The sequence below is a fragment of the Ambystoma mexicanum genome, chromosome 9 (genome assembly GCF_040938575.1).
Source record: "Ambystoma mexicanum isolate Mex_15411 chromosome 9, UKY_AmexF1_1, whole genome shotgun sequence".
NCBI classification, from domain to species: Eukaryota; Metazoa; Chordata; class Amphibia; order Caudata; family Ambystomatidae; genus Ambystoma; species Ambystoma mexicanum.
Window position 1 is genome coordinate 641,810,475 of NC_090931.1, and position 21,823 is coordinate 641,832,297.

General features: G+C 44.5%; 1 protein-coding gene across 2 annotated transcripts in view; it reads left to right on the forward strand.

The window, feature by feature from the left end:
• The window catches only part of SMG6 (SMG6 nonsense mediated mRNA decay factor), a 1,575,243-nt gene that overhangs the window by 286,991 nt on the left and 1,266,429 nt on the right, over positions 1–21,823 (forward strand). For both annotated transcript variants that reach the window (XM_069615353.1, XM_069615354.1), the window contains 2 exons: positions 8,803–8,913; positions 10,751–10,963. In XM_069615353.1, the coding sequence (XP_069471454.1) occupies positions 8,803–8,913; positions 10,751–10,963 (324 nt within the window). The remainder of the gene's footprint in view (positions 1–8,802; positions 8,914–10,750; positions 10,964–21,823) is intronic.

Consider the following 21,823-nt stretch of genomic DNA (forward strand, 5'->3'; position numbering starts at 1 on the left):
TACTTAGGATCTCAGCCTTACTCCCCTTTTACAACACAAACACTTTCTCACGGACAGCTCACTATGAGAGAAAACAGTCTAATACCCGAGCTGTGTACCTGACCTGTCCCAATATAACACACCTGACTTCCATTACACTACCCCACATGGATAAAAGGCAGAGCACGCTCTGAGCAAGGCAAAACACACGAGGAAGCAGCAGTTCCAAGATAGCAGTTTAACACAAGGAGAAAGAATGCAAAACAGAAGGGTATTGCAAAGAGAGAAGTGCCCTTGACCTATTAGACGAGGAATTGTTACTTTCATGAACCCTCGAGAATAGAAAGCGTAAGACTACAAAACCAGGCTGAAAAATCCTCTATTGTGTGTCGGAGGTACCCGGGGGCCTCCCGTGTCGATAATCGAGGCAGGGAGCATTGCCTGCTGCCGTGGTACTGTCCTTGGCTCATACAGCAAAGAAGCACCAGTGAAGTCAGCATAGCCGCTGAGTTGGGGAGACTGATACTAGACTGGTCTGTGTTGAAGCCAAAGTTGCAAGCGGCAAGATTGTATAGAGAAAACTAAAGAGAACAGTGTGTGAAGCGTATTCGGCAAGTGGCGTGAATATAATTAAAACAGCAGATGAGTGACTGAACTTTGAAGCCAAGATACGATACCGTAGACGGAGTGGTCCGGCACCACGTGGGTGCTCTTTCGAAAGTCTCTGTTAGGTATCCAACTGAGGGTGGCAGTTATTAAATTGAAAGGAATTGTGAGATCAAAGTGATCTTGCAGCGGGTCAAGCTAAACTCCATGCATATTCGAAAGTCTTCCATAGTTGGTGTTAATTGAAATTGGTCCGAGCCCAGCCGAGGTAGACTAATTGTGTTAAAGGGATCTTAGCTCAACGGAGGGGGGTCTGGGATGAATAGTGAATCACCTAAATTGAGCATGTGTGAAAATCTGAAAGAGGAAAAGAACTGTTTATTTGGTCGCATCAGGCCCTCTGAATGAAAAGACTTTGATAAGCAAAGAGACTTGAGCACAGAAGGCCCTGATGCTAATGATTGAACTGTATTCTCGTGCTAAAGAAGCCAGAGACTGTGCTGTGCTCAAGTGAACCGCCTTGTCCCGTGCTAAAAACAGCCTGAACATCCTGACATCATTTTGTGAACACTTCTTTCTTTTCATAACATTGTTTCCCACACTATTTGTATTTAGAGGTAAGGATTGTCAATAGGTTTATTAGTATAGGCCCTTTTAGTTTGATATGACACACCTAGGACGGCGTTATTATTATTTGATGGTCGTAGCTTGCTCCCATCTGTAAATTTAGGATTAGATAGGCGTTTTTCAAACCCTTTTTGAAGTTCAGTAAGCACCATTGAACTGTGGTCACTTGTGTCTGTCTTACTGTTGATACATGTCTTCCTTACACGTGGTATTGCCTGTTTTGTGAAACATTATGAAAAATGTGTGATTTCTTAACTAGAACAGTCGGGGAATTTAGCTGTGCATTGCTATTCTCAATTTTCACAGAAGCCATTGTCTTACAAGTGCAAACATGTTCAGCACATACTTTTCTTTTGTCACCTTTCCAATTTTTTCCTATACTATGGGAATTTTAGGTACATAGTTGCTGCCTGACCTGCGCAAATGACCCCTTCCTGAACTTGGAATGTTGTCTCCTTTTGAGAAACGTATGCCTTTTTGTGTTCCCATTGAGCTTTCCTACCCTCCTCTTCCTTTCCGCCCAAGTATGTCCTATTAAAAAAAATATCTCATACATATCTGATGGTAACCTTATGAAAACGGTTTTATTTTGTTTCCACTCAACTTGTTTGTGAAAGCTTGGAAAATGGCGAATTCAGAACTGTAAACCATTTGCTCCTAGCTCTTACAAGAAAAAAACACAGGCTTCTTTGTACATCATTTTATTGGCTTTTTCTGAAAAAAAATAAAATGGGGTCACATTTTTGTTACTTTCTCACACCCCTCCTTACAACAAACGACTAATCTTTGGTGACGTTATGACTGCCTAAATGTGGGAAGAAAATGGTGCACATTTGTCTGGGATATCACTTGTAAAAAAAGGTTACTAGGGATTGAATGCGACATACCGAAATGTCCAAAAAAGGGCTCAGCAGTTAGGGGGTTAAACCACATCTCTCCTCTAAACATTGCATCACACTGGCTCTCAATTGAAGACTGGTATGCTTTCAGGACAGCCTGTCTGACATAGAAAGACTTGCACCAACCCCCAAGTTTTTGATAGAGATGTTTGCAATCTCCAAACGTGGCCAGATGCTGTGGAGTCAAAGAACTCTTTGCTTGCAGAAGAACCAAATGCTGAGGCACACCTTCTCCGACAGTGCTACTAGGATCTGGAACCTGCTCCCTTCTGAACTACTTTGTGCCCCATCATTCATCACCTTCAGCTAAGAACTGAAGGTCTTGCTTGATGCTGTTCTGGCACACCACCTGCTCCGGATATAAATTGGACCATTCCTAAAATCATCTTAATGATCACTTTCTTGACCTTCATTGTTACTAATGCTAAATCCTTGTTAATGTTGCATCTTATTCTCTTGCAGACTTCTCCACCTTTTATCGCATGACTTGGCCTCCCACTTTCCACTGTGTTTAACCCTCCCCGACCTCAGAGCTGATCTCCCTCTCTACTCCCATCACACCCTAGACACTTGTCTTAAATGCTAGCCAATTCTATGCATGTATGTAAAATGTAATTTTTAAATATGTAAATACTGCCCTTGAGCTCTTGATGTTAAACATATTATGCACTCTCCCTGACTCGGCCTCTGTCCCTGCTGTATGCCACTAATCTTATTCCAACACCACAAGCACAAGCCACTTAATCCAACAATGCTCTTATGTGAAAGCAGCCTTCCCTAGGACTGCCACTGCACATTGACATTGCCTTATTTGTAAGTAATTTCTGTTCGAATGGATGCATTGTTCGTTCTGGTACAACGTGAAATTCACTCGAAAAATGCATGCACAAACATCTAACACATGAATTTTAGGCTACTCCGCATTTTTATGTTTGTGTGTGTATATGTGTGTATATATATATATATATATATATATATATATATATAGCACAGAACAGATTATCAGTTTTCACCTCCCCTATTCTCTCCACCATATTTACTCGCTTGGCACTGCAGAGTACAAAAGGGGGTTGCAAGGGCGATTATGCCAGCATTTTACACCTCCCTTTTGCACTTTGTAGTGCAAATGATAACACTTGCAAGGCACCTGTTTTAGCCTTAAGTGCAAACGTAGGTGCTCCACTCCATTCAATGTACAGGGACTTGGAAAAAGAGCCCCCTGCTGTTTTTAAATAAATCCTTGCTTTTAGTATGTCCCAGCCAGTGCTGTGGCATGCTGCTCTTCTGCCGGTCTTTGTTGCTGCTAAGACCCCCTGTTTACAGTGACTTCCTACCAACACATCCCTCCAGCTTCGTCTCCACATGAGCCCACTGGTTGCTTAATTGCCCGCACCCACATAGAGCTTTTCTTTTCTCAGTAATGGTTCCAGCTGATCCTGATTGAATGTGGGAATTTCAAAGAGCATAAACTGGTTTCAGTTGCCACCTCCCCCACTGCCTTCAATCAATCTTGTTTCAGCTTTTTGTGCGCAGCTTGGTGCAAGCGTATGCAGGCCCACTGCTCCTCGTCCAACATTTCTGGTTCCTTACTGCCTGGTGTTTTTCAAACGTGAGCACTGGAGGCACAACGACAGCTGCCTTACGGCAGGGCTGGCCTCTGGCCACCACAGCACCATAGCATTTTCAATCCACCCCTGGCTCCACTTAACACTGGTTGAGTAATCTCTCTCCTTTCTATTTTCACCCTTAAGACTGCCCCTCCCCCAACACACCATCACCCACTACTATCCCCATGTGATAAGAATGTTGGATTCCAGTGCACCTTTGGAAGCGATGTTTCGAATTAGTTTTAGAAATGCGATCGCTCTCATGTTGGTGTTCGTCTTAAGCCTAATCAGATGGTTTGATTTATTATAAGAAGTGCTGTTGCTGAATATCTGCTTGCATAACCTTGCCAATACTGATTCATTTTGTTCACTGTACAGTGCTCTGGTACATGCTGGGCCTGGTCCGTGCTTTGTTAAACGAATCAAATAAACAAATACATTTTAGGATTGATAATAAGAGTCAACATGTTTCTCCCCAAAAGAGCCTAGGGCATTGTGTACATACATTTCCAAAAAAGGAAAACTTTCTAAGAAACACTTGGAGAAAGTAATACACATGTGTCAAAGGGTGCCACAAGTCCCCCTAATTTGGGTGTGAGCTAGAGAAGGGGGCAAAGATGGGCTTACCTATATAATATTAAACATCCTAGGTCCACAGTTGTCTCAACATATTTGTAGCGGATACAAGATCTTCTATCAAGGGACTAGATCCATCAACTGAGAGTAAATCCAATGTGGAACAATCAGTCCATTCATCAGCGAGAGATTTGAGTTCAGAGCCATAGAGGGACCTTGGGAGAGTACCAACTAATGAGATGCCCTGGAATGCTGACGTGAATTGGTGGTAACTGCTTGTTTTCCAGTGGTCTACTGGGACCTCTCCCTGTTTACCATCTTTTTTCTCGGTCAACCACTGGGGCAGGCACCTGCGATAAAACATTAGTCACTGCATCTGCTACACACTTCCCAAACTGTTTAGAGCGAGCAGACATGGAAGATGTGTAAGGAAGGCATGGCATCAAAGTAAGACAGACACAAGTAATCACAGTTCAAGGATGTTTATTAAACTGTGAAATGGGTGAGATAAACACCTAATCGAAATCTAAGATGGGAGCAAGCTACTACCATCCAATAATAGTGCAGTCTAGTCAAATAAAGAGGGCCTATTCTAAAAAAAACAATTGCCAATCCTTACCGCTATGCTACAAAAAGTGTGTGGGATAATGTTCACAAGAAAAGAAACGTGTTCACAAAATATTAAGTCAGGATGTTATGTCCGGGGTCTCCCTTCACCCCATTTTTAGCACGGGGCAAGGCGGGCCTCTTGAGCACAGAACGCTCCTGGGCCTCTCTCAGGCACGAGCTTACAGTTCCTTTTCTCAGTATCGGGGCCTTCTGTGCCCCAGTTTCTTTTCATGCAAAGTCCCTTGCTTCAGAGGACCTGATACGCCAAAACAACACAATCAAAGTTCTTTCTGTTAACCTTTATGGCAGTTGATTACTCTTCACCCATGGATCCCCCTCAGCCGGGCTCCGATCCTTCTCTGTCGTCAGCCTCCCTCAGTCAGGCTCAGACCAACCACTCACTGTGGACATCCCTCAGTCAGGTTCCTACTTGCCATCACAATGTGGCTCACTTAGCTTTTTCACAGTTTAACAAAGAAATCCTTCTAGACCTCTTAGGTTCTTCCCTTCACCTAAGTCCGGGTCTCAGCCCCCAGTCAGGTTTCGCACATTTGTACTATTCAACAAAGTCTTAATGTCTTTATAAGCATCACCTTCGGTTAAGTGAGGTCCCCCTCATCCGGGCTCAGAACTCCCAAGCACTGGCCAATCTTTAAACAAAGGCCTCTGAATGGCAATCTCGTCTCGCTGGGTCACTCGGTTAGCCTACGGCAAGCGCAGGCTGTTTATCTTCACAGTTCGCACAGCATTCCCCTCAGCCGGGCGCAAACGCCTGTTTCACAATATCAAACGTTTTACAATGTGTCAAGGACTTTCAATTGTACAAGGGATTTGGTTTGCCCCCTCTATGACCACCTTAACACCTTATACCAGCCTTCCCTATGGCCTCTTGGTACTTGTAGTTTCTTTTACTCTTAATGTTCAACACCGTCTCTTTGTTCAGGAGAGGGGTACCAGCCAGAGACATTCGACTGAGCGGCCACCTGGCGCCGGACCACTCTATCTCTGGTACCAAGTTTGCTCACAAAGACCTTCTGTCTAGATCTTCTTACTGTTGCCAATACAACCTTCAGCTTAACATAGTCCGGTTGACTATCAGGCTCTTCCAACTCACCGGCTGTGCTGACCTCATTGGCAGTTCCTTTGCCGCTGGAGTCAAGGACGGTACCACGATGGCAACCACGTCTCTCTGTCTTGGCTATCAGGGCGGGAGGGTGTCATGTACCGCTTACATCCATCACACCATCTGCCAGCTGCGTTTCACAGTCCTTTATTGCTTTCATCGGCGGCTTTGCGGGTCTGGGTTGAAAAGGGCAAAGGCAATTGTTGCTTCCTCGTGCCTTCGGCCTTGCTCGGAGTGTACTCTTGCACTCTGCCTTTTATCCCTATGGGGATTCTCAAAACGCTGAGTGCCATGTCCGCACATTAACAAGGTAAGGAGGTGGGAGCATTAGCAAAAACAAATAGATCTGCAAATAAAGTTTAGAGATATTGCTTTTCTAGGAGCAACATGACAAGAGGTTTCAGACCGTCCACAGTTAGGCTGAGAGACGTGATATTGGTGGAACACTTCAAAGAAGGAATGGTGTCAGGGTTCGATATGGTAATGCGAGAAACAAGATGTTGGCCACTGATCCACCCACAGCCTTTTATCGGGTTCTCCACTGTGCAAGACTATTGATGCTTGTGTTGGTGTCAAAATACCAAGAATATGGGACAACATTCACTGAAGAGCCAGGCCTCCACTACTTGCTGGACACCTGGAACGGCTAAACCCTGGTCAACCACCTTTCCTGCTTTTGCTTAGTACCCTTGAGCACTGAGTTAACCCACACACAAGGTCCTTAACCAGTGAGAAGTGAGGGGCAGTGCCACTCCACTTTGTGTTCCTGGAATGAAGTGTGATGTCATTGTGTAAGGTGGTAAACCCCCCGCAGCCCCCCTCTCCTCATGCACAGGGAACAAAAAGAGCCTCGCACAGGCATGGTCAGTAAGAATTTGATGCTCTAGCCCAAGGAGTATACAGCGTGCAAAATAGAGAGCAACGGATACAACAAATTACCAAGATTGGACAACTGCTAAAATTGCCACATATCTCTCTACTTGAGGCCACACACGTCTCTTAAGCAATAAACAGATTGTCAGAAGTGAAGGTCATCAACTAATGAGCCACCTTTCGATACCCACTTCCTGTTGTCATCCTACAACGTCCTGAAGACGCGTCCAACACACGTCTTATAGCATATTAATTTGGCTATAGACTGTCTTTTTAATTATTGCCGCTAGGACCCAGAAACACATTTCCCTGTGTCGACAAAGTCAAGGACAAGTTCATTACGAGCTGAGGATATATGAAATAGCAATATGTTCACCTCACACCCTTACTAACCTCACGACATCGTAAAAACATGATGGTTGTGCTTAGTTTAAAGAAATGGTTTTCACTGAATGTTTTTTATGTGATGTTATATGTAAACAATGCATTTTGTCTTTTTTAATACAAAAACTTTTTTGAGTGTTCTGTATTTATAAATTAAAATATGTATATATTTTTTCTGTTTGCATAAATTGTTTGATATGAAAGATAGCACTTTTTGCAACTAAACACACCTAGTACATGTGTAGGCGGGTAGCTGTTTTTGTGGCTTTTTCTATATACACATTTACAATTTGTCCCCTAAAAAAAGAGGACCTCATAGCTTTAATTGTTTGATTTACTGCTCTAGCCCAAGGAAAAGATAGGAAATGTGGAAAACCAGAGGGTGCAACTACGAAGGAACCAAGGGCGCCCAAATGCCAGGGAAACTCTATCATTGGGTATTCACAGCCAGGAATGCTAGGGTGGAAGGAAATCTGGCTTGGCAGTCAGTGGCAGTGTTGAGTGTACTGACCTAGCAAAGCTTGTATGCAGGAACTCCGAGAGGACTGGAATGGGGGGTATAAAGAGCATACATGCAGCTAAGAAATCCAGCAGAAACTACTGCCCGCGCAAGAAAGTATCAAGGAAAGCGCTAATTCCACTTGGCAAACCAGGAACAAAATCACACCAAGAATAGAATTCATCGAGAAATGTTACTGAACTCCAATTTTCAGGGCACATAGTCTGAATAAAGGTCCAAAATTGCCACTAACCTAGATGTGCTTTACTACTTGAAGGCTATCTTTACAGACTGTACCCCTTAGATAGCATCTGCAGGGAAACTACCTTTTTCATTCACTATACCATAGATGTTGCCTTCGTGTTGAATGCCCAGTTTGACCTGATTCTTCTGAGTATCTGTTGTAAAACTGGCCTTACTAGTAAAGACTAGTTGCACACCATAGGGGCTCTTGTACAAGCAGTCTTTAGGGAGACCAGAACTACGGTGCATCGAGCTGGAAGGTATGAAAGAGTGGTGGTGGACGTGTGAACAGTCTCAACCCTCCTCCCCACCCTCCATTTTTTTAATTCTTATTTTCCTGTATGAAGGATGTTTTGATCTGTTCAGAAGCCCGTACTTGAGTACGGTGGAAGGGTACTAGGAGCTTGCCTGTATAAGAGTTCATGGTTATTGCACTGCAATATAGGACTGTTTTTTGTTTAGAGCATGTCTTGGTTTCAGTATTTCTTAGTGCAGTTGAATGTGCATGTCTGTTGTTTCTCTTTTCTTGTTTGTAGTTATTGAATAAGGTGTGTGTCTGTGTCTGTGTCTGTCATGTTCTCTTCAGTGTAGTATTCCCGTATTGGAGAGGGAGGGAGAGAGAAAATTCGAGAATTCGAATGCATGCATGTGGGTCAAGTAGTTCTTCGCAGTTCTTTTCAATTATCTTATGTGTGTAGTATTAATCCTATGTGTTCCCCAGAAATGTCCTCCCATTTTCCTTAGATTAATTTTTATTGTGTGTTCTGTTTACCACAGCGGAGGAAGCTCGATGCAGTTTATTATTATATGCGCAGTTTGGCTGCCAGTAACCCCATTCTGACCGCCAAGGAGAGCCTAATGAGCCTGTTTGAGGAAACCAAACGCAAGGTGGGTGCAGTGTGCCCAATAGATGTGTAATGGGTGTGTGTGCAGCATGCTTCAAGCATGCTTTGTGCATCGGTCTGACTGAATCATCCATCTCATATGTAATTAAATAAAATGATGCCAAGAACAGGAGGGAAAGATGCCTCTTATGGTATGATTTTTGTTTGGGTCTGGAAAGAAATAAGCCATAGCACACCCAAAAGAGATCCGAGAAATGATGTCCATTCAGTGTTTGGGTCTTTATGAATGGCCCCTTGCCCCTTGCTGAACAGCACCAGTATACATTAAAGGCCTGAAAAGGGAGCTGATTTTCTCAAGATTTTTTTTATATGTTCTGTAATGTAAAGCAAACACCTGCTGCAAGTTATTTGCTGCCTCCCTGCATAAAAGCTAGGACAGAAGACTCCTAAAGAACACACTTTAAAGCTGGGGTAGCAGAGCAGCTGACAATAACCAAGCATCCCAGCAGGTCACATTTCCTTTAACCAGGTGTGTATAAGTGCTGCAATATTGTTGGAAATGGCACTTTGGCCCATATCAATTATTGTAGATTAGAGAATTACCTGGAGTTAGAGTGCTAGGACCCACTGAGATTGCTGTGAACCATTAGGGTTAGGGTCTGTGCAGGCATTCCGAAAGGCTGGGAGTTGGTGAAGTTTAGGGGAGGTAGCCATAAAGGTTAAGAAGAAACCATGAAATCCTGGTAGAGAGTGAGAAACCACTTGTAAGGTTAGGGGGTTACAAAACACCAGGCAGCCATCACTTGGTGTGTTGCATATGTGAGTTTATAGCCTGAGAAGCCTTTATCGAGCTCTAACCAAAAAAGCTTGGTATAATGTTTTCTTCAATCTTAATAAATCCTAGTTTATCAAATGCATTTTTGTAGTCCTAACAAAAATGTCAGTGATTTGCTTCTCGCATCTTACCATCAACACATTAGAGGAGGCAGTGGACAAGCGTTTATGCTGGATGTGTGCATTGTGCAGGTGCATTCATGCTGGATGTTTTGCATGTTGTAGCACCATCCATGCTATATGTGTGCACTGTGCAGACGCATTTATTGCGCATGGGTGTAGCAAGATGCTTCTACATTGTATCCCTGCATAGCTGAGTATGTATGCATAGAACAGTACTGAAGCTTTTCTGTAAGCTTACTAGGCCATTGTAGCATTTATGTATCTATCTGTACTGGGTGCACACTGTGCAGATAGTGGAATACAGTGATGTCATTTCGAATTATGTGGGACATTAGTGTTCCAATGTGGGACGTGTATGTGGCAAGGAATGTATGTGCTCTCAGGTGGCAGCTGTGAGGCCCGGGAGTGGCAGACCCGGGCAAGTGGTGAATTGTGTACTTGGTTGTGTTGAATGTTAGTTACGTGAATGTGGCATACGCTTTTATGGTTGTGATTGTTGTATGGCTTTTACAGATGTGCAGGAGTGTGGAAATCTTGATGGTCTCTTAATGCCTGGTTTGTGGTATCTTGTGTGTTCAGTTGGAAGAGAGGGAGATGTGTATCATTTATGTATCTATTTGTACTGGGTGCACACTGTGCAGATAGTGGAATACCGTGATGTCATTTAGAATTATGTGGGACATTAGTGTTCCAATAACTACAGTTCGATTACATGATGGGAGAACCTTACTGAAAGGATATTATCTGTTTAGCTCCTGCCTTTCCTACTTAACTTGCCCTGTAACTAAGACTGAACGTACTCATTTTTATATACATAAGTCTCCGGTGTTATACCTGCTTTCTGATGATTTCCTCTATCCACCAATACTACAGCCATCCGTTAATTCTTCTACTCATGTACATCTTTGGTTGTTCATCTTTAGGTTGATCAGGTGGAGCTGAGGAAGCAGCAGGAGCTAGAGCTTAGTCCATGCCGCCGTGGAAATGGCAGGAAGACCATGTCTGGATACATCGGGGAAGAAGCTGCTCGCCTTGAGATCTGGATACATCCATCCAATCCTCACCTCTCCAAAGGTGGGGAGTCGGGCCAGGATTCTGACCATGATGATGACCTGCGGACCATTAGCCCTGGCGATGTGAGTGAATCTTAGGGTGCGTGTATGTCACTGTACGAGTGATGCCATTGTTCCTTTTCCTCTATTGCTCATGTGGACTATGGCCATAAGGTTTCCCTATCCTGAGGGGGGGAGGGGTTGTGTGTAGGTGTAGCTATGTGGATGTGTGTGTTGGTATGTGAGTGTGTGGTAGGCTGCTGAGCGACTAGGGTTATTGATATGGGGGAGTGTTGGAAGTCCAATTAATATTATTAGGCAATTCATCTCGTTTGTTTGTTTGTTTATTTATTTACATAGCGCGCCTGACCCGTAGGTATCTGGGCACTTTTGAAAGCGGTTACAAGAGATAACAGGGCAATAGGGTAATAGATACAGGAAGGAAAGATACAGCCATAAGTTACATTACATTAATTTACATTACTTAAAATATTTACAGTACAGGTACGTGGCTAGGTAGCAGTCACTGTATACTACATTCTTTGGCTCTTATGTGAGGTTGTCAGGTGTAGAGCCATGTTAGACATCAAGAGGGATAAGCCAATTCTTGCTGTTTTTTCTGAAGCAGAGGAAGGAAGGTTCAGACCTTAAGGTTACTGGCAATGAGTTCCAGAGGTGGGATTCTGAAACTGGGAAGCTACTTCCCCCTGCTCTCTTGAGATTATATCTAGGGACCTTAAGGCAGTGGAAGTATAGGGTTCTAGTAGGTCGATCTGAGATGTTTTTAGAGAATTTGCCCACTAGATGCTTAGGGGCAGAGTTATCAAGATATTTATGTGACTCAAAGGTAACTCTGTTTTTTACAGCTAACCATTTAGTATTACGTCTGGCCTCAGAGATGTGCTGCGTTCTAGGGATATTTAATGCAGTTCTTAAGGCATTATTTTGCAAGATTTGCAGTTTGTTGATATTCTATTTACTAGTCCCTAGGAACAGAGCGTTACAATAGTCTATTTTAGAGAGGACTAAAGCCCTTGCCAAGGTGATTCTGCTGGGTGTGGAAAGAAAAGGTTTACAAGCATTGATTAACTTGCAAGTATATGCCTCTGCTGAGGCTGTAGCATGGGCTGAGTCAAGGTTAAAGCCCAGAGTTTTTGGATCCTTGGAACCAATTAGCAGAAGCTCAGTCTTCTCATCATTGAGGCAGAGGCCATGAGTGGCCATCCATGCCTGAATGATGAGGTAGATTTTGTTAAGCATGATTGTGTCAGTCTTGTGGTCACCAGTAGTGGGTATGAGAATCTGGGTGTCATCAGCATAGTTAGTGTAGGTGACACCGAGATTATCAAGGTCATCAAATAGGGGCCTGGTGAAAATGTTGTACATTGTAGGGGAGACACATGACCCTTGGGGTACTCCACAAGTAACAGGTACCGGTTCCGCTGAAGCAACCAGTGAGAAGACTCTTGTTGTACGGTTATCCAGAAAAGATTGAATCCAAGCGATGGCTTCGTTAGAAAAGAAAGCAGTTGGGGAGGTTTGTCAGATGCTTTGCAAAGAGTGTTGTGGTGCCAGGCAATCCCTCTCCTTAGGTCCCCAAGCTACAGTCTCAAAATGTCCCATTACTTTATCCTTCGACGTAAAGAGTCGAGAGTAGTAAGCTATCCACAGTTCTTCTGACATTGGATTGACCACATGTGATTGAAATTTATACTTTGTGGACCTCAGAACTTCCTTGTCTCGTTCTTTGCTACTATTCTCAAAATTGTATTGTTTTTTTTTTTTTAAATCTAACTGTATTTTTTGGGCTTTTAGCCAATGTTCATATTGTTTTTAATTTGGAAGTAACACGTTTGTAGGCAGTCAAGGAAAGCGGAGTATCCGTTTAGTCTCCTGACTTCTCCAAGAAGTTCTCTGACGTTGCTGTATTACTGAATGAAAGAAGTTCTGATTGAGAATGATTTAAAACATAATCTGTGGGAGAAGGCCATGCTCTTATAGTTTCATAAACATATTAAAAGGGATAGCCAATTGCCTGTGCATAATGGGCATGCAGAGCAGAAGTCCGATTGTTGATTCCTCCAGGAAGTAATTGAATGGATATTTTTAGTAGACCCGGTTAAACAGTTTTTACCACAGTTAACGCTCCCCTAAACTAAAAGCCAAACTCCACCACAAGCTCCGTCCCTCTTCAAAAGCACATCTCTCTCCTATGTTCATTTCCCATGACAATATTAGCAGTTTATAGGCAGTGCTTTCAGCGCCACATAGTAGCTAAAAACTAAAAGTGCTCACTAAAATAGTAGGAGACCCGAGTCAAAATGCCCCCCTGCCCGTTCTCTTCCCTGTGATGTACCTGTGTTGGTCAGTGTGTTTCTTTGGGGTCAGAAGGTACTGTGGGCAGGACTAAATAGCTCTATGGGAGGCAGACCCAGTGGATGTCTACAGGTCAGAGCTAGTGAATTTCTGTGTGATGCTTGGTTGGTCGCCTTGACACAATCGGCTCTTGTATCGCCACACTGCAGTATGGTGGTTGAAGTACGTTGTCAGTCTGTGCATCGTTGGAGACATGACATTTACCACGTAAACACCACCCTATGAATGTTTCCCGTTCCAGTGGATCGTTGCTGTGGCACCCCCAGGCTGTCCACTCTTTTAGCCAAGGCAACATGGATTCCCAGTATACCCACGTAAACCTTGCAAACCGGCCTTCGGCTGCTGGTTTCTGTGATTCTTCCTTTTCTCTATACTGGTTGACTTGCCAAGGTAATTGGTAAACTTCCGCGAGAGTCGTACGGTCCCTGTGACGTGGTTGCCCCAACCACCCCAAGCACGTTTACATAATACTCCTGCGTGCCTCATTGCCTTTTCGTATTTGTTGCCCTAGGTCCTTGTGTACTATGGTTAGTTAGAACAGTTTGTTGGAGATAGCTCAGTCACTGTCGCCTTTCTTCCCTCCTTCCACAAGATGGAGCCATTTCTCTTGACAAGAAATTTCGAAACATTTGTGCAAAGAACTTTGGTTTCTCACCATGCTGTGCTCTAAGTAAATTGACAGGAAAAAAAACCCTACGTTGTTAGAAGCACATTCTGCTCTTTGTTTTGTCCTCCTGGTTTACCCTTTAGCTCATTGGAAGCCATGGAGTTGGAGCTTATTTTTACGCTCCGTGGCCTTTTTAGCTTCCTAGAAGCTGCGTGTGTTTGTTTTATTTTCTTTAGACAGTTTGAGCCTCTGGGGCGCACGGTTAGCTTCGGAAGAGCTAGGACTGTCAGTCTGGCTCCTGCCCCGAGAAGTCCTGCTTTAAGTAGCACAGCGCAGGCTGTCCTTGCTTTCTTTGGAGTTGGTTCTGAAATTCAGCCTGTGTCCGGTTGTAGCTCTGTGGACTTCATTCCGTCACAATTTAAGATTATGGAAATGTTGGTCCTTCTTGATTTCATCATCCGGAGAACTGGCTTTTTGAGGGTTTGAGAGAGAGACTTTTTCAGGTGAATATTTAGTCTTGTAGGCGTTTTGTAAACCGTTTGGAATTCAGGCTGGGCCCGTTCAATGTTCTGGTGATGTGTAGTGCCCGTTGGCGGCACTAGAGCTGCGTTCTGGTGAGTTGGTTCCTTTTGGGAAGTTGAGGGTCTGGAGTCCTGTGAAGGTGTGGTGGCTGATGTGCGCGAGTTTCGGGCTGTAGATATTACTTTGCGTCAGTTGGAAGCCATGAGCTTCCTGGTCAGGTCCGTTTGAGGTTGTGTGGAGATCGCGTTGTGTGGTCTTGATACAGTACTGCTTAGCATGGGAGAGTTGGACGCTCTATACTACAGCTAGGTGTTAGGTACGTTTGAGGCTCAGTTTGGTACGACATTCCCAAATCTGCCGTCGTTCCCTTGGTCACTCGGAGAACAGCTCTAGGATGGCAGGAAAGGGAACCTTTTTCAAAAATGTATTTATTTTTAGTTCTCCCGTTGCTGGGATTCGAACCTGGACGTTTTCGGTAAGGCTGCAGTGTCACATCTAGCTGAGCTATCTCGCTGCCTTGATTGTTAGTGTGTATTTGAATAGACTACTTGGTATGTAACGCCCATTGCTAAATTGCCGCAATTCCCCGCTTGGCAGTGGTCGTGTTTGTCTTCTGTAATTAAGCATGGATTGCTGTGGGCACAGGCAATGGGGGCAGTGGGGGATGGGGGTTGGGGGTAGAGGCAGTGTCTATAGTTCTGGGCATGTCCCTTAAGAGGTGTGCAGGGTGGGTGATTGGAAAGGGGGATGTGCATTAATCTGCATGCTGTGGGGGACAATTCGTGAAATTAATGTTGGCCATTTAAATGCATAGTTTGATTCTGGTGTTTTTTTATGGCTTCATTGTCACCAACAGCCCTGTTTCAGTGCATTTGGTAACCAATGTCACTTAATATCGTCATTATTACCCACAATATGGTTCTCAACGTTTTAGGATCAGAGGAGATGGTGCGAGGCTCAGTTGACCTGACTGGGGTTACCCTGGATGCACAGCACCCTCCTATTCAGTGGAGTAACGTTGCTGAAAATGTTGGGGGGGGACAATCACATCTGAAGAAAAGGTGCCCCAGCCAAATGAATGGGGACAAAATGGTGTGCCATGACAGTTGGGGGGGACAAACACCCCCGTACCCCCTAAAATTATGCCCATGCTCCTATTCCAGGGGTGAGCGCATGAGCTGACCTCTCCCTGATGAGTGCCATAAAATCGAAATAAATGTAGGACTCCAATATGTAGCTCTGAAACGGTATCAGACCGATGATGCCAGCTCCTTGGAATTAAACTAAGTTTTTCATAGCATAGCAGTGTTTGAAAGTATGAAAACTCACATGAAACTAATTGGATATTCTATCTGATCTAGTTAGGACAATCTCAACTCACATCCTGCTCTGTGATCAGTGATAGTCTTCAATTTATATCACAAAAATATTACCGTCTCATACAGCTGATCGCTTTTTTATACAGCTACATTAGCCATCTCTAATAAAATTGCCTTGTAAATATTGGAAAACAGACCCCACTGGAAGTTTGCTCGCTAATTAAAACTAAATTAAAACCTTCAAAGTGTCTGGCAGCGATGTTATAATCTGTGAGCTGCTGAAATTAATGTTCAGTGCTGGGCAGCGTTTTAAGAAAGACCGTAGATAGAATGAGGTCAGACAGACTTGATTCAACTGAAAGAAGGAGATTATAATTACAATGGGATTTTCGTGCTGGCGTTAATGGAATGGATCCTGTGAAATCTGCCTGCATTTTTACACCTCTCCAAAGAGTATAGCCTGCCCTCTGGCCACTTTGCGACAACATGTGAAAGGAGTATATCTCTTGACTGTTTCCTTTGTTTGGGATCGCTGTTGGTTTGTAGTAGTGTGAGGGTGTATAGGCAGTTTAGCCACTACTCTTTCCCGTAAAAGTAGGTGGATTCCATAGGAATTCATTGAAAAACCTGTCTGCAAAGCGTACTTTGCAGGGAACATTTACACTTTTCCACCATGTAGATAGTAAAGGTGGATATCACCTTTGTTTACTCCTCATTTTTCCAGTATGAGGTGGAAAGGAGGAAAAGGGTACATAGGGCACTTTTTGAAAAAAAAAAGTGCAAACCGACGACGTCCCCTCTGTACAATTACTGCGGCTCATTAAAATGACCCAGAATGTATTTTATTTTTTCTCTTTGTTCCGTCGCACCATATACATTGTAAGCATTTTCACACAATAAATGTCATATTTTGGGGTTTCATAATTGGGACTATTGACAGCATGATTCTTGTTACAAAATTGATGTCTGTGTACCCCTTGTGTGTTTATGAGCGCATTTACTCACTGTGACCTCCCTGCCAGTCCAAAACGATGTACCTCACTTGTAATGAATATTTCCTCTAATTGAGCAGGTGAGATCAGGGTAACATTGTCAAAAGTGACACATGTAAACTGTAAGTTTATTTTTATTTTTTTAAATAAAAATGATTTTTTAAAATAATATTCAGCAAGTAACAATCAATAGTTACCATAGCTAAAATGCATTAAACCGTTTAAGATGTATTCAGAATGAAAAGCGAATCCAGCATGGAAGTTGTACATTACACTTCTCATAATAGCCTGCCAGGCTGGTTAAGACCCCTTACCGGGTTAGAGATGGCTATCTAGAAGCGGTGTGAGGCACACGAGAATTTCTTTTATGTTTAGAAGAAACAGGACTATGACAAAAGCATACTGGATCTGAAGAGTAGGGACATGCCTTGGCAATACCCACAGACTTGTTTAAGGCATCTGCATTGGTGTAGGGGATGGAAACACACCGCAATAACATAACTTCAGCCCATTCAAAGTAGGAGTAAAAGCAAATTAGAGCAGATAGTACAGGTGGGTGCAAATAACAAAGGTTGGAGAAGGATGTCTTGAGAGATGTTATTTCTGATTTTTACATGCCTTTTCAAGATCATTGAAGTCCATTCTGTGTTCCCCTATTCTGGGCCAGACTTTCTTATTAATAAGATCCAAATGAATTGTGAATTGATGTAGTAGGTCATTGCTGGCAACACCCAACAGTTAAGGTTTACCTTTTTGTTTCAAATTTGGATCTCCAGCATACAGCACTGTTAATCATGTGTTTTGAATCTATTACATCATGTCCAGAGTCCCATGTATCATTCAAACTAAATGTAAGAATATTCTGATACTTTTATTATTCCCTCAGTAATTTTTCACTAATGGAACTTGTTTTGAGCTAGGCTAACTTTGGAGAGAACTGTTTCCTTGCCTCAATTGAGTTAAATTGGGAAAAATATGAGTTCTCCTTTTCTTTGTAGTCGAGTTAGACTGCTGATTCCCTTTTTGGAGTTATCCGCTGGTCGACCTTGGTCCTCCCTGGACGTCTGCCGTTCATAGAATTTCAGGGCATTTCCTTCCAAAGTGGAGTACCACTCATTGTTTGGAGGTAGATTTCTCCGCAAAGTTCTGTGAGAGTTCTTTCACTCTCATATTGTTCTTTCACAGATATGACTGTGATGTCTGGGACTTTGTCTTGCAAATTAATCTCTGCTCGATCAAGATGTTTTTCAATCAAATGGCTGTTGCCTTTCAAACTGTTATAGTTGGCACTTCTTTTTGGTTTGATCGTGTGGTGAGTTTCGGTGTCCAGAGGACCTTGCTCACACAATCTCTGTGACAAAAGCCTCGGAAGTAAATTGTTTACTAGTAAAACTCATGTGCTCTTGGGAATGACTATCCCCGGATGGGTGAGGCTGTCGCCCTATTTTGATTTTGAGTTCAGTAACTGGTTGGCCTACACGTTGGCTCGTGGTCAGTAATCATTGTCTCGATGCTGGTTCGACGGTTCTGAAGCACTGGTCGAGGTGACTCAGACAGCGTTAGCGACTGCAGCGTAACAGTCAGTGGTGTAGTCACTTGCAGTTTGAGGGGCTCAGCTGGCTCAAAAATGTCCTTTAAGGCAGATGTCGGTAGATGCTTGTCAATGCACTTCTCCTAGCTTCTTCACTGGGCTTGTCATTCTTTAAGCAGACAGTGCAAAGCTGAGGTGTGTTGCCGGCAGCTGCCTTGTCCTTGGTTTGGTTCAGTGACTCTCGGCCACTTCCCACCCAGAAAGCTTGCTGCAAAGTCTAGCAGGGTACGCTGTGTGCTGCTGGGTACCAGTTCTGGAGCTGCTGTAGGGTCCTCTGGGTTTGCGATCTCCATCTGTTCCCTCAGAGATGTTTAGGGGAGAGATCTTGCTTCCTTCTTGGAGGTCCTGGCCTTCATTCACTGGCGGAAGATGTAAGGCAGACTGTACCTTCAGCCAGGGTCCAATGATGAGTTCTTCTTGCTAATCCTTGCAAAGTCTTCAGATCTGCTAAACGAGGGACTGTAACCTCTTTTAAAGCCAAATTGGCCACAGTGATTGGTGTTGGAAAAACTTACCTTAATGAACCGATCCGGGGTCCCCACCAACAATCTCCCATATGCGCGAGGTCATAACGAGAGTGCTTTGCAACAGAAAAGGTAAAGGGGTGAAAACATGTAATACTAAGCCCCACCCCCTTTCCGGTCTGTTGTGGATCAAAGGAGATCTCTGGTTAATGGAACGCTCTGTGGTTCGTGATTAAAGCGGCAGGTCCCCCTTGAAGCTGTGGCGAGACCAGACTGTCTTTCTCCGTCAAACCACATGCACCTACCTTCTGAATGGGTTCTCCCTGCGGGAATGAATACTGTAAACACACAGTCCCAGACAAAACATTTCCCTGTCAATTGATATGAAGGCGGGAGCTGGCATCAAGTTGACACAGTGCATATGAAAGAGTGTTAGGTGGTTTCTTGTCTCTTTTGTTAGCCTCTGCAGCCAGGCCCTATGTGGGCCTGTTTGAATTAAACTCTGATTAGTAGGTGAATGCTGCCACCAGCTACAGGGCTCAACAAATGGCTCTGGGGGGATTCATGGAGCCTATGTTAATTAGGCTGCCCATTGGCAGGGGGAAGGTTTGGCCCTCTCTCTTCTGAGATGATCTGGTGTGATGCTGGGTGTCGGATCCAAAATAAAATGACAGATCAGGGGGTGGGGAGGGGAGACTGCGCCTATAGGCTTTGTTCACCCAGAGTACGCAGGTCTTTATGTCGTGCAGTTAGGATAGGAACAAACATTTGTGCGGATTAGCCCCGCACATTTTCCAGAGGTTGGTCTACCACCATTCCATTTTATTTAAACGTTTTTTTAAAAAAAACAGGCGAGCACACACCCACCGTGCGGATGGTCGAATTCATCACAGTAGTTAAGACATTTTGATGCATTTAGCGTTATGGGAAGAAACTCGATCACTTATGCTTGAGCAGAATACACGAGTGAGATACTTATGTACTAAGAACGCGTTTAGCTTTTCTGGTGGGGCGTCTTTTATTAGCTGTAAAGGTGGGGTGGGGCTGTAGGCAGCTTGGATGTGCATGGTGCTCTTCGGGTCAGACGGGATAGTTGTCATGTGCTGATGCGATGTTTGCAGCGCTATCAACTTTTCTAAGTTTTAATGAAAACGTTTGTTGCTCAAATGCAACTTCAAATATAACTTTACGCTGGAGCAACACCTTGGACAATGACGGGCAAGAAACCCATCATTTTTAGACGCAAAGTTGGGCGCCCCATCCAAATTCGGGCCACTTTCGTGGGAATGCCGGTCAGTAGGTGAGTTTGGGGGGATCTGAAAATGTAAAGGCGTAACCAGGCTGTGTCCAGGTTAGACGTTCCTACAGTTGTGGCTTATTCGGGATGGGAATGTATGATGTGCTTGGGCAGTGTGTGCATTGCACTCTGGTTTCTACGTTTTAAGGTGGGTATTCTGGCATTAAAATACTGGTCCAAATGTAACTTTCCATTGCAGGGCATGGTGCTGAGGGTTCTGTTTAGAAAAGTGCCCCGTCTTTTTACCTCCTGTTTTTCACTGCTGTATTATTTTTATCGCCGATTTGTGTTCATCTGCCACAAATTTCAGGGGCGTGTTTAAGGCAATGTTGGGTAGGGCAAGGTGTTGCCAGTGGTCCGCACCCACCCCTAATCTGGGAGGAAGAACATTGTTTAAAGTGATATGGTGAAACATTGCACGGTAATGGCGCCCCAAGAGGCCGTCATTGCTGGACATGGACACGGGTGGTGTATGAGGTCCCTGAAGGAGGAGAGGGTATCTGTCAGTGCCGGCGATGCGCTGGTCAGGTTTACAGAGTTCTGGGTGGGAGCTGTAAGTGATGGGAGTCCACAGATGTGGGGACCAGAGCTTCCTTCCCGGCTTCAACCTCAAGATTGAAGCTGCCGTGCATTGCACTCAGCCAGGCAGATTATCGTGGGAAACTAGGCTGTAGAATAAGCTGCTTGGGTGAACAGGACATTCATTAGGACCCAGGCGGATTTCGCGGTGCTAAATGCACCGCGAAGCACGGCGGAAAGCCGTCGATAGCGCCATGGGGGTTGGCGGATTTACCGCCCCATTCCGACCTCGGCGGAGCGGTAAATCCCCAATCCCCATTCTGCCCTTCCCCATTCCCATTCTTGCCCCATAGGGTATAATGGGAGTGGGGAAGGAGTTAATTACGCCACCGTAAAATACGGTGGCGTAATTAACAACGAGGTCCCGTAGCGCCATGGTTTTCTCCGCCTGGTAAAACCAGGCGGAGAAAACCTCCATGGCGCTAAGGGAACTCGTAGTACGGCGGACGGGTCCGCCGCGATTAGCGCTGGCGGAAACCCACTCCGCCTGGGTCCTAATGAGGCCCTTGGTGTTTACATGCTTGTTAAAGCTGCGGGTTCTGCTTTGGGCCACCGAGGGGTTTTGAAACGGCGTGTTCAGGGTGTTTCTTTGTTACGTTTCGTGATGTAATTTTAACTTTGACTGGTTCACAGGTTGGCAAGCATGTCTCCTACCCCTCTTTCTATCGATGTGACCTCATACCCTCTACCATGACCTCGGTCACAGAACCCCAGCATTGCCTGCCCCAACCGCAGATCTCAGCTTCACTCTGGTCTTTTCTCAGTGCGGTGAGTTTATCAGAAGAGGAAGTGAGGGTGCCAGGGTGCTGCAGTGCCGGGGTAAACCCCTAAACCACATTTCCAGCCTCTCTGGGGACTGAGACGTGACAAGAGCCATGCAGCAGGCTTGCCCGCAGTCACACTAACCTCGCAATGACACATGCGCCCTGTGGCTTCCACGGCCCCTCGTTCTGCTCAGTTTCCCTGAAGCCCTGAGCTTGCACAAAGTGTTAACATCAGCCTCTGTCCCTTGCAGGCCATTGAGATCATCCCCTCCTCCCCTCTTACCAGAACCAAACTTCTACTACGGACTGATCTGGTTTCCCAGCCACAACACATTCTGGCTGGGTGCTTAGCTGGCCGATTCGCTTAGTGTGGAGGGTTTTTATTTTAAGTGCGAAGGCGTGGGGCATTGTCTGCCCCCCGAAACCCTTTAGA